The sequence below is a fragment of the Coregonus lavaretus genome (assembly GCF_964263955.1).
Source record: "Coregonus lavaretus genome assembly, chromosome: 26".
NCBI lineage: Eukaryota > Metazoa > Chordata > Actinopteri > Salmoniformes > Salmonidae > Coregonus > Coregonus lavaretus.
Window position 1 is genome coordinate 18,345,530 of NC_140013.1, and position 13,116 is coordinate 18,358,645.

Sequence of the window (13,116 nt, forward strand, 5' to 3'; positions counted from 1 at the left end):
ATACAATTGTACATATAGGGCTTAATATATACTAAACAAAAATATAAACGCAACAATTTCAAAGATTTTACTGAGTTACAGTTCATATAAGGAAATCAGTCAATTGAAATAAATTCATTAGGCCCTAATCTATGGAATTCACATGACTGGAAAGGGGTGCAGCCATGGGTGCCAATCAGAATGAGTTTTTCCCCACAAGGGCTTTATTAGACAGAAATACTAGTCTGAAAACAGTAAAGTAGGCTACTTCAAGCCCCTTGTATAGGTTAAAATTACAGGTGTAATATGGAAAACAAAATGTATTTGTCATGTTATTTCATTACCAGGTCATATTACATAGCAATTTGTCATTATATCCAGAATGAATAGAAATAGCGTTGGGTGTTGCGCAATAATCTATCCTACACAATTTCACACAGTAGACTGTGTCCAATCCGAGGCACAAAAACAATGTATTACCTTAATGCTTCCTCTGTTAAATCTAAGGAGTAAATCAAGCAGACAACAGATTACCATCAATTCGCTAGGGATATCACCAGCATATTGTTCAAAATATATTCTTGACATTCCTCCCGAACACCTTTTTTCCAGCACTTGGGCAGTTGTTGCATCGCATGCGCTATCACAACTGCTGTTCATCACTTGACGGTCATTCGTAAAATTCCTTCCTGGATCAGAAGATGACGTGTGAAAATATCACGCCGTAACTAATCAGCTGGACACCAAAAGTATTATGCATAATTATTGAAGAACCACGTTAATGACAACAGTATCGATTTAGCTTTTAAGTATCAAGGTAAGGGGACTCTGTTAAAAGCTTTCGATTTTGCAATTGCATACATGATTTTGGATTTGTGTGCCCATAAACTGTTTTCACACCATAACATAAGGAGATCCACACAAAATGTTACTAGTTACACTGCATTTCTGAGATCTCTATACAAAAAAATACAAAAAAACTGTCCAACGGCTAGATCCAGGATTCTTACAAGTTCAAGTTCAATATCTAATTTAACTGATTAATGCTTAATATATTATATAAAGACAACTTACACTGCCATAACTGTAAGGATAGAAAAGTCATTTTATGTCACACGATTTTGGGCAAATCTGCGAAAACACCAACTATGATAAAGGGTTAAACATAGGTTTTAAATCAACTGGTGAATTGTACTGAATATAGCTATGATCCCCCCTTATTTCTTCATGTAATGACATGATAAAAAAGGCTGAATATTATCAATGACTTATCAACAGCTGTAACAAGTTGTCCAGTGTAGGAAATCCTCAGTGGTACCCTAGTTTATAGAAAGACCCTTCTGCAGACAGTATGCCGCCACCACACACACACCTTGGGCAGTATGGATTTCAATATAGGAAGATACCCAGAAACTGCTTGTCCGATTCAAATCCCTGATCACATCAAAGCATTGTTGGCTAGTACCACTGGCGTTAGTTAATACAACTCTGTCCCATTGACATCAAGACATCTCTGCTAAACCTTAGTCTGAGTTGTTTAGATAATGGCTTGTTGGGTCTCTGGTTCTTAGAACCTCTCTGGTTCCTAGTGTCCCACAAACCACTGGGGCTGTTTCTTCATGGCAACGATCAGATAATTCGCTGTCGGACCGCCCCGTCGTCACTCTGCCTTCCGCCTGTCATCGCACTGTTGCCTGGCAAGAGAGCAGAGAATTCTGAGGGGCAAACAGAACATTACGAATTTCATTTATCGGATATTTGTTTTATTTGTAGAATGGTTTGGAATTTCATTATATTTCCCATCATTCCAATTCGCTTCCTCTCCCCTTCCTTCCTCCCCGTCCTCTCTTTCCCTTCAAACTCACCTGTCATCTCAGTGGCCCTGGTCTGGCTTTGGCCTGGGTCTGGGGAAGCTGGGCTGGGGACTGGGGCCTTGCTACTGGCCTCCCCAGCGGCAGGGTTAACAATATGAATAGCTTTAGCAATAGGGTTGTCATTAGCTTTAGCATTAAGGATAGCATTTGCATTGGAGGTTTTGTCACTAGCATTGGAGGTAGCTGCGGTGCTCCTCTTTCCGTCCGTGACATCCATCTTCACTAGACACAGCATCTGAAGCAGTCCCATGGCATCAAAGTCCTCCCCCTCACACACACCCCTCCTCCTCAGCAACTCCAACACCTACAACACAGAGCTATACAATTACACACACACCCCTCTGCCTCAGCAACACACATGCAAAAGTCGTGAAGAATGCATGACAGTGCCTCTTCCCCTTCAGGTGGTTGAAAAGATTTGGTAGGGCCCTCAAATCCTCAAAAAGTTACACAGCTGCACCACTGAGAGCATCTTGACTAGCTGCATCACTGATTGGTATGGCAACTGCACTGGTGCCAAGCTGCCTGCCATCCAGGACCTCTATATTAGGCGGTGTGAAAGGAAGGGCAGGAAAATTGTTAAAGACTCCAGCCACCCAAGCCATAGACTGTTCTCTCTGCTTCCACACAGCAAGCGGTACCGGAGCAACAAGTCTGACACCAACAGGCTCCTGAACAGCTTCTATCCCCAGGCCATAAGACTGCTAAATAGCTAACAGAATGGCTCCACGGACTATCTGCATTGACCGTTCTATTTTTGCACTTACTCTATGCACACTACACACATACATACATATCATGCACACACATTCATACTGACTCTACACACAGGCACTCGCATACAATCATATGCACTGCTGCTACTCTGTTTAACATGTATGTACTGATGCCTAGTCACATTACCCCTGTACATATCTACCCCTACCACTCCACAATCCCTGCACATTGTAAATATGGTATTGGCACTGACCCTGTATATAGCTTACTTACTTATGTTCTTCTTATTTCTATTTCTCATGTGTTTTTGTTCCACTTGACTATTCTCTAGAGTACTACTGATACTCATTACTGCATTGCTGGGAGCAAGCAAGATAGCTATTTCACTGTACTTGTGCACGTGATAATAAAAACATGAAAATCTAACAGCTATCACACAGAGCTATACACACACACCTTCATGTACTTGTATGACTTGAGCTCGCTGAGGTTTTCTTCCAGGAAGAGGAAGTAGAGTGTCAGGTCATCCCATTGGCCCTGGGGGCGGGGCAGAACACCGGTGGTGGGCAGTGATTGGTAGGACTTCAGGAAATGGGTGTGTGATTGTAAGAAGGGGCGCAGAGCGCAGTATATCACCACGGGAACCAGCATGGCGTACACCAGCAGGTTAACAAAGCTGAAATCACAATCCAGTAAACTTTATTTAAAAAGGGAACAACAACTACAAAAATTACTGGCTAAAAGCTAAAAAGGTGGCGTAAAAACCTTAGCAAAGTGAACACGCCCACAGCGACCAGCTTGCACTGTAATTGGTCGGGGATTGAGGTGTCATTGGCCAGGAGTCCGGTGCGCAGGGAACAGCCGAACTGTGGTGAGGATCACAATGTAGGACCAATAAGTTAGCCAGATAACTGTCAACACAAGATCAATAAGTTAGGGTCAGTTATGACTAGACCCACAGAGTTAGTTACCTGGTCAGTGAGGGAGGCGAGGCGGAGATAGTAGCCCAGGTAGACACAGGCCAGAAGCAAGGTGAGCAGGTTGAGGCCTCGACACAGCAGGTAACGCCACAACAACACAACACTCCTCTTCTTGGTCAGCAGATACTGCTCCACCACCGGGTACATGAAACACCCCTCAGTAGGGTCGGACGCACCACTGTAGGGAGGGAGAGACAGAGAGAGAGTGAGAGAGTGTTAGCAGTGGTGGAGGTCAGGCTCATAGTAATGTCTGGAATGGAATTAATGGAACAGTATCAAACACTTCAAACGGTCTCCATGTATACTACACCGGCTCTGATGCTCGTCGGATGTGGCAGGGCTTGCAAACAATTACGGACTACAAAAGGGAAACCCAGCCGCGAGCTGCCCAGTGACGCGAGCCTACCAGACGTGCTAAATGCCTTTAATGCTCGCTTTGAGGCAAGCAACACTGAAGCATGCATGAGAGCAGCAGCTCTTCCGGACGACTGTGTGATCACACTCTCCGTAGCCGAAGTGAGCAAGACCTTTAAACAGGTCAACATTCACAAAGCCACGGGGCCAGACAGATTACCAGGACGTGTACTCAGAGCATGCACGGACCAACCGGCAAGTGTCTTCACAGACATTTTCAACCTCTCCCTGACCGAGTCTGTAATTCCTACATGTTTCAAGCAGACCACCATAGTCCCTGTGTCCAAGAAAGCGAAGGTAACCTGCCTAAATGACTACCGCCCCGTAGCACTCACGTCGGTAGCCATGAAGTTCTTTGAAAGGCTGGTCATGGCTCACATCAACACCATAATCCCGGAAACCCTAGACCCACTCCAATTCACATACCGCCCCAACAGATCGCACTCCACGCTGCCCTTTCCCACCTGGAAAAAAGGAACACATATGTGACAATGCTGTTCATTGACTACAGCTCAGCGTTCAACACCCTAGTGCCCACAAAGCTCATCACTAAGCTAAGGACCCTGGGACTAAACACCTCCCTCTGCAACTGGATCCTGGACTTCCTGACAGGCCGCCCCCAGGTGGTAAGGGTAGACAACAACGCATCTGCCATGCTAATCCTCAACACGGGGGCCCCTCAGGGGTGCGTGCTTAGTCCCCTCCTGTACTCCCTGTTCACCCACAACTGCGTGGCCAAGCACGACTCCAACACCATCATTAAGTTTGCTGACGACACAACAGTGGTAGGCCTGATCACCGAAAACGATGAGACAGCCTTTAGGGAGGAGGTCAGAGACCTGGCAGAGTGGTGCCAGGACATCAACCTCTCCCAGCTGGTAGAGCACGGCGCTTGTAACGCCAAGGTAGTGGGTTCGATCCCCGGGACCACCCATACACAAAAATGTATGCACGCATGACTGTAATTCGCTTTGGATAAAAGCGTCTGCTAAATGGCATATTATTATTATTATATTATTAAGATAAAGGAGCTGATCGTGGACTAAAGGAAAAGGAGGGTCAAACACGCTCCCATTCACATCGACAGGGCTGTAGTGGAGCGGGTGGAGAGTTTCAAGTTCCTTGATGTCCACATCACCAACAAACTATCATGGTCCAAACACACCAAGACAGTCGTGAAGAGGGCACGACAACACCTTTTCCCCCTCAAGAGACTTGAAAGATTTGGCATCGGTCCCCAGATCCTCTAAGAAGTTCTACAGCTGCACCATCGAGAGCATCCTGACCGGTTGCATCACCGCCTGGTATGGCAATTGCTCGGCATCCGACCGTAAGGCGCTACAGAGGGTAGTGCGTACGGCCCAGTACACTGCTGCTACTCACTGTTTATTATCTATGTATAGTCACTTTACCCCTACCTACATGTACAAATTATCTCAACTAACCTGTACCTCCGCACAGTGACTCGGTACCGGTAGCCCCTGCATATATATATATATATATATATATATATATATATATATATATATATATATATATATATACACACACAGTGGGGAGAACAAGTATTTGATACACTGCCGATTTTGCAGGTTTTCCTACTTACAAAGCATGTAGAGGTCTGTAATTTTTATCATAGGTACACTTCAACTGTGAGAGACGGAATCTAAAACAAAAATCCAGAAAATCACATTGTATGATTTTTAAGTAATTAATTTGCATTTTATTGCATGACATAAGTATTTGATCACCTACCAACCAGTAAGAATTCCGTCTCTCACAGACCTGTTAGTTTTTCTTTAAGAAGCCCTCCTGTTCTCCACTCATTACCTGTATTAACTGCACCTGTTTGAACTCGTTACCTGTATAAAAAAGACACCTGTCCACACACTCAATCAAACAGACTCCAACCTCTCCACAATGGCCAAGACCAGAGAGCTGTGTAAGGACATCAGGGATAAAACTGTAGACCTGCACAAGGCTGGGATGGGCTACAGGACAATAGGCAAGCAGCTTGGTGAGAAGGCAACAACTGTTGGCGCAATTATTAGAAAATGGAAGAAGTTCAAGATGACGGTCAATCACCCTCGGTCTGGGGCTCCATGCAAGATCTCACCTCATGGGGCATCAATGATCATGAGGAAGGTGAGGGATGAGCCCAGAACTTCACGGCAGGACCTGGTCAATGACCTGAAGAGAGCTGGGACCACAGTCTCAAAGAAAACCATTAGTAACACACTACGCCGTCATGGATTAAAATCCTGCAGCGCACGCAAGATCCCCCTGCTCAAGTTAGCGCATGTCCAGGCCCGTCTGAAGTTTGCCAATGACCATCTGGATGATTCAGAGGAGGAATGGGAGAAGGTCATGTGGTCTGATGAGACAAAAAATAGAGCTTTTTGGTCTAAACTCCACTCACCGTGTTTGGAGGAAGAAGAATGATGAGTACAACCCCAAGAACACCATCCCAACCGTGAAGCATGGAGGTGAAAACATCATTCTTCGGGGATGCTTTTCTGCAAAGGGGACAGGACGACTGCACCGTATTGAGGGGAGGATGGATGGGGCCATGTATCGCGAGATCTTGGCCAACAACCTCCTTCCTTCAGTAAGAGCATTGAAGATGGGTCGTGGCTGGGTCTTCCAGCATGACAATGACCCAAAACACACAGCCAGGGCAACTAAGGAGTGGCTCCGTAAGAAGCATCTCAAGGTCCTGGAGTGGCCTAGCCAGTCACCAGACCTGAATCCAATAGAAAATCTTTGGAGTGAGCTGAAAGTCCGTATTGCCCAGCGACAGCCCCGAAACCTGAAGGATCTGGAGAAGGTCTGTATGGAGGAGTGGGCCAAAATCCCTGCTGCAGTGTGTGCAAACCTGGTCAAGACCTACAGGAAATGTATGATCTCTGTAATTGCAAACAAAGGTATCTTTACCAAATATTAAGTTCTGCTTTTCTGATGTATCAAATACTTATGTCATGCAATAAAATGCAAATTAATTACTTAAAAATCATACAATGTGATTTTCTGGATTTTTGTTTTAGATTCCGTCTCTCACAGTGTAAGTGTACCTATGATAAACATTACAGACCTCTACATGCTTTGTAAGTAGGAAAACCTGCAAAATCGGCAGTGTATCAAATACTTGTTCTCCCCACTGTATATATATACACAGTGGGGAGAACAAGTATTTGATACACTGCCGATTTTGCAGGTTTTCCTACTTACAAAGCATGTAGAGGTCTGTAATTTTTATCATAGGTACACTTCAACTGTGAGAGACGGAATCTAAAACAAAAATCCAGAAAATCACATTGTATGATTTTTAAGTAATTCATTTGCATTTTATTGCATGACATAAATATTTGATACATCAGAAAAGCAGAACTTAATATTTGGTACAGAAACCTTTGTTTCCAATTACAGAGATCATACGTTTCCTGTAGGACTTGACCAGGTTTGCACACACTGCAGCAGGGATTTTGGCCCACTCCTCCATACAGACCTTCTCCAGATCCTTCAGGTTTCGGGGCTGTCGCTGGGCAATACGGACTTTCAGCTCCCTCCAAAGATTTTCTATTGGGTTCAGGTCTGGAGACTGGCTAGGCCACTCCAGGACCTTGAGATGCTTCTTACGGAGCCACTCCTTAGTTGCCCTGGCTGTGTGTTTCGGGTCGTTGTCATGCTGGAAGTCCCAGCCATGACCCATCTTCAATGCTCTTACTGAGGGAAGGAGGTTGTTGGCCAAGATCTCGTGATACATGGCCCCATCCATCCTCCCCTCAACACGGTGCAGTCGTCCTGTCCCCTTTGCAGAAAAGCATCCCCAAAGAATGATGTTTCCACCTCCATGATTCACGGTTGGGATGGTGTTCTTGGGGTTGTACTCATCCTTCTTCTTTCTTCCAAACACGGCGAGTGGAGTTTAGACCAAAAAGCTATATTTTTGTCTCATCAGACCACATGACCTTCTCCCAATCCTCCTCTGGATCATCCAGATGGTCATTGGCAAACTTCAGACGGGCCTGGACATGCGCTGGCTTGAGCAGGGGGACCTTGCGTGCGCTGCAGGATGTTAATCCATGACGGCGTAGTGTGTTATTAATGGTTTTCTTTGAGACTGTGGTCCCAGCTCTCTTCAGGTCATTGACCAGGTCCTGCCGTGTAGTTCTGGGCTGATCCCTCACTTTCCTCATGATCATGGATGCCCCACGAGGTGAGATCTTGCATGGAGCCCCAGACCGAGGGTGATTGACCGTCATCTTGAACTTCTTCCATTTTCTAATAATTGCGCCAACAGTTGTTGCCTTCTCACCAAGCTGCTTGCCTATTGTCCTGTAGCCCATCCCAGCCTTGTGCAGGTCTACAATTTTATCCCTGATGTCCTTACACAGCTCTCTGGTCTTGGCCATTGTGGAGAGGTTGGAGTCTGTTTGATTGAGTGTGTGGACAGGTGTCTTTTATACAGGTAACAAGTTCAAACAGGTGCAGTTAATACAGGTAATGAGTGGAGAACAGGAGGGCTTCTTAAAGAAAAACTAACAGGTCTGTGAGAGCTGGAATTCTTACTGGTTGGTAGGTGATCAAATACTTATGTCATGCAATAAAATGCAAATTAATTACTTAAAAATCATACAATGTGATTTTCTGGATTTTTGTTTTAGATTCCGTCTCTCACAGTTGAAGTGTACCTATGATAAAATGTACAGACCTCTACATGCTTTGTAAGTAGGAAAACCTGCAAAATCAGCAGTGTATCAAATACTTGTTCTCCCCACTGTATGTATGTATGTATGTATGTATATATATATATATATATATATATACACTTTTTTTTTGTCATTTAGCAGACGCTCTTATCCAGAGCGACTTACAGGAGCAATTAGGGTTAAGTGCCTTGCTCAAGGACACAGACAGATTTTTCACCTAGTCGGCTCTGGGATTAGAACCAGCGACCTTTCGGTTACTGGCACAACGCTCTTAACCACTAAGCTACCTGCCTTGTTATTGTTATTTTATTTTATTTTTTACTTTAGTTTATTTAGTAAATATTTTCTTAACTCTATCTCTTGAACTGCATTGTTGGTTAAGGGCTTGTAAGTAAGCATTTCACAGTAAAGTCTACACCTGTTTTATTCGGCACGTGACAAATACAATTTGATTTGATTACGTTTATTAATTCCATTCCAGCCTTTCAGTCTATTTGGTGCCTAATGAATACAACCCAGTTAGCCTACCTGTCTGTGTATTCCCCAGCAGTGGCCATGTGTTTAGCCAGAGTGACAGCACGGTTGTAGCAGCGGTCGAGCTCTTCTATGATGAAGCTGAGGTCTGACTGAAGCAGAGGAGAGGCAGAGAAACGCCAGAAAACCGCTGGACTATACATAATTACTGCTACCAACAGCAGGATATAGGGGAAGAACTGACAGAGTGGGGGAAAGGGAGAGAGGAGGGTGGATAAAGAGAGAGGAAGGAGAAAGAGAGTGAGAGGAGAAAGGTTAAGTGTTAGTTCCCTGTGTGTGTCCTTGTGTAGCCATATGGATAGTCTGCAAGTGTATGTCTGTGTGTGTTACCTTGTGTAGCCATAAGGGTAGTGTGTGAGTGTGTAGGGCTGCCCAGCAGTAGGAGTCCACGTACATGGCCTGACGCCAGGAAAAGTTAGCTGGAGGGAAACAGCTGATCTGAACACCTGGGAGACAGACAGAAAGACAGACACACACAGAGAGAATAATCACTAAATTATATAATCATTCATGATTTAGTGATTAATTAATCACACACACACCTACCTGTGACCTACTCACCCACAGAGACCTCCTGGGCGAACGCAAGAGAGATGAGGAGGAGAGGGAGTCCCACCGCCACGCATGTCACCATCTTGTCCATGGCTAGCTCAGTGCGGACGGTGCGGTACCTTGCCTGACCCGGCTCCTTCAGGAGGAAATCACTGAAAACATACTCTGTAGCGACGTGGGCGATAGCCATCTCTGGCTCCGTTGTCTTCTTAGCAGATCGACCCACCGTTTTGTTTCTAAACTAGTTTACCCTCGCTCTCGTGAGCTCGAAATGACAACGCTAAAGTTGAAACTGAAAGACGGGTGAAAGACGCACCATTGAAAAGTTGACAACACCTAGCTAGCTAGCAAGCTAAGCTACTGGTAAATTAATATAACTAGTGTGGCACGTGTACGCTTGACCCAACTACATAAATCAATCAAGCCATGCTGTGAGTTTAGCTAGGTAAAGAAAATCTCTTGTTAAAATTAGCTACCTGTGTTATAATTTTTTGGGCGGTGCACAACAAAGCAACTGCTGTTAACCAATGAAACTGCTAGACTTTGATGTGCCTTCCGGGGTGTCTCTAAGGTCGAGTAGTGCAAACTGGGATTCTTGGGACGTCCCTACCCTAAACTTAACCCTTACCCTCTCCTTAACCATTTTACATTTCAACTTCAATGGGAGGTAGGGACGTCCCAAGGAACCCTTCAGGTCCTTCCTTTTTTAGTCTTTCCAAGCTCTGTGGTCTTTACTTACTTATTTGCTTGCTTTATTCTTTCATTTTTTCCCCACTGTCTTTCACCATGTCATTTTCTCCACTGAATCACGAGCGAAACGTCTACAGGACACTGCACTTGCACAGATTTGCACGAAATAAACGGTTTTTTCCATCCTCTGCATGCACTGTAGCTACATGTTTTTACTGTGTCTGATGAGAGCTGTTGCTCTTCCATGAGGCCCTAGGGAGAGAGATAGGGGTCCAGCCACTGAGTGTCCTCCATCTGCAGACCTCATCACTCAGGTCCCTCTCTATACTGCCACCTACTGGAGACCTCATCTCTCAGGCCCCCTCATCTTTCTTTGTACAATGCCTTCGCAAAGTATTCAGACCCCTTGACTTTTTCAACATTTTGTTATGTTACAGCCTTATTCTAAAATGGATTTGTTTTTAAATCTTCAGCAATCTACACACAATACCCCATAATGACAAAGCGAAAACAGGTTTTTAGACATTTTTGCAAATGTATTACAAATAAAAAACAGAAATACCTTATTTACATAAGTATTCAGCCCCTTTGCTATGAGATTCGAAATTGAGCTCAGGTGCATCCTGTTTCCATTGATCATCCTTGAGATGTTTCTACAACTTGATTGGAGTCCACCTTTGGTAAATTCAATTTATTGGACATGATTTGGAAAGGCACACACCGGTCTATAAAAGGTCCCACAGTTGACAGTGCATGTCAGAGCAAAAACCAAGCCATGAGGTCGAATGAATTGTCCGTAGAGCGCTGAGACAGGATTGTGTCGAGGCACAGATCTGGGGAAGGGTACCAAAACATTTCTGCAGCATTGAAGGTCCCGAAGAACACAGCCTCCATCATTCTTAAGTGGAAGAAGTTTGGAACCACAAAGACTCTTCCTAGAGCTGGCCACCCGGCCAAACTGAGCAATCGGGGGAGAAGGTCCTTGGTCAGGGAGGTGACCAAGAACCTGATGGTCACTCTGACAGAGCTCTAGAGTTCCTCTGTGGAGATGGGAGAACCTTCCAGAAGGACAACCATCTCTGCAGCACTCCACCAATCAGGCCTTTATGGTAGAGCCCGGACTTGAACCCGATCGAACATCTCTGGAGAGACCTGAAAATAGCTGTGCAGTAATGCTCCCAATCCAACTTGACAGAGCTTGAGAGGATCTGCAGAGAAGTATGGGAGAAACTGTCCAAATACAGGTGTGCCAAGCTTGTAGCGTCATATCCAAGAAGACTCGAGGCTGTAATCGCTGCCAAAGGTGCTTCAATAAATTACTGAGTAAAGGGTCTGAATACTTATGTAAATGTGATATTTCAGTTGTAATATTTTTTTAAATTGGTAAACATTTCTAAAAACCTGTTTTTTCTTTGTCATTATGGGCAGTGTTGGAAAAAGTACCCAATTGTCAAACTTGAATAAAAGTATGATTCCTTAATAGAAAATGACTCAAGTAAAAGTCACCCAGCAAAATACTACTTGAGTTAAAGTCTAAAAGTACTTGGTTTTAAATATGCTTAAGTATCAAAAGTAAATGTTAAATGCACTTCAATCAGTGTAGATGAAGGGGAAGATTTTTAAGCCTTGAGACATGGATTGTGTGTGTGCCATTCAGAGAGTAAATGGGCAAGACAAAATATTGAAGTGCCTTTGAACGGGTATGGTGGTAGGTAAGGGTGTGCCGAGTAGTCAGACAAAACAATATCTTTATGGACATGGAACATTTTCTGGATACGATTATGATCTGAGAATTTTTTTGTAATTATCCGTGATCTGAAAAAAAAAGTTACTTTCGGGTGCCAGCAAGCATCTTTCTCATGTCAGTCAGTCACAGAGTTTCTAAACCATAATGTACTGTCTTTCAGTCATGTGTGAGGTTCTACATGGTCTAAATAACTCAACTGGCTAGTTTGCCCATCTGTATGTAAAGAGAAGGCAGCTGTACGTTGATCCTGCTGCTCTGATTGGATAGAGGGAAGCTGTATTTTTCCCTCCACTTGCTTCATAATTTCACCCGATCACTTTTTTTGCATGTTTTCGGTCTGATCATTTAGATTGCTGCTGCCTGCTACTATGATAAATCACATGGCGAGGAGATTTGCTATCAATGTGCATAATATCTAACAAGCGGGGCAAGGGAAGGGAAAAAATATGAAACGCCGATGCGCATTCTGACCTGGCTGCCGCGTTCTGATTTGGCTGCCCGCTACAAATTGAGGACACAGACACACCCCTCCGGACTCTGCTTCTAATCTGCAGTTTTTTGTTTTTTTTGCAGTGAGAATGTGCAGGGAAGTATTTTGCCAACATCTATTTAGGCATATTAAAACACTTTCATTTTTTCCGATCACAAATATAATCCGATCCTACTATCAACTGTCAATTTCCGGATACGAATACGAGTATGGCCATTTCGGCATACCCCTAGTAGTAGGTGCCAGGCGCACCGGTTTGTGTCAAGAACTGCAACGCTGCTGGGATTTATTCTACAGTGACCGTACATTTATGGTGATTTTCACTTAAAGACATGCTCCGGAACTTTGGCCACTACTAAGTATTTTTTTAAACCTCCCGCTTTGAGCTGGATGTGTCAATGTGTAGTTCATACATGCATAATCAATGAGC

General features: G+C 44.3%; 1 protein-coding gene across 3 annotated transcripts; it reads right to left on the minus strand.

Moving 5' to 3' along the window:
* Positions 1-53: 53 nt before the first annotated feature.
* On the minus strand, positions 54-10,266 carry LOC311102274 (pannexin-1-like). 3 transcript variants are annotated; one of them, XM_084143560.1, is made up of 8 exons: positions 9,769-10,266; positions 9,538-9,653; positions 9,202-9,386; positions 3,542-3,728; positions 3,336-3,436; positions 3,027-3,246; positions 1,845-2,157; positions 54-1,673 (listed from the first exon to the last, which is right to left on the minus strand). In XM_084143560.1, exons 1-8 carry the CDS (start codon positions 9,947-9,949, stop codon positions 1,609-1,611), a joined length of 1,368 nt encoding a protein of 455 aa, XP_083999686.1. In that variant the 5' UTR covers positions 9,950-10,266; the 3' UTR covers positions 54-1,608. The 3 variants fall into 3 exon arrangements, with proteins under 3 accessions (XP_083999686.1, XP_083999685.1, XP_083999687.1); XM_084143559.1 differs by having other exon boundaries at positions 54-1,694; XM_084143561.1 differs by having other exon boundaries at positions 54-1,694; positions 9,754-10,019.
* Between the last annotated feature and the right edge of the window lie 2,850 nt (positions 10,267-13,116).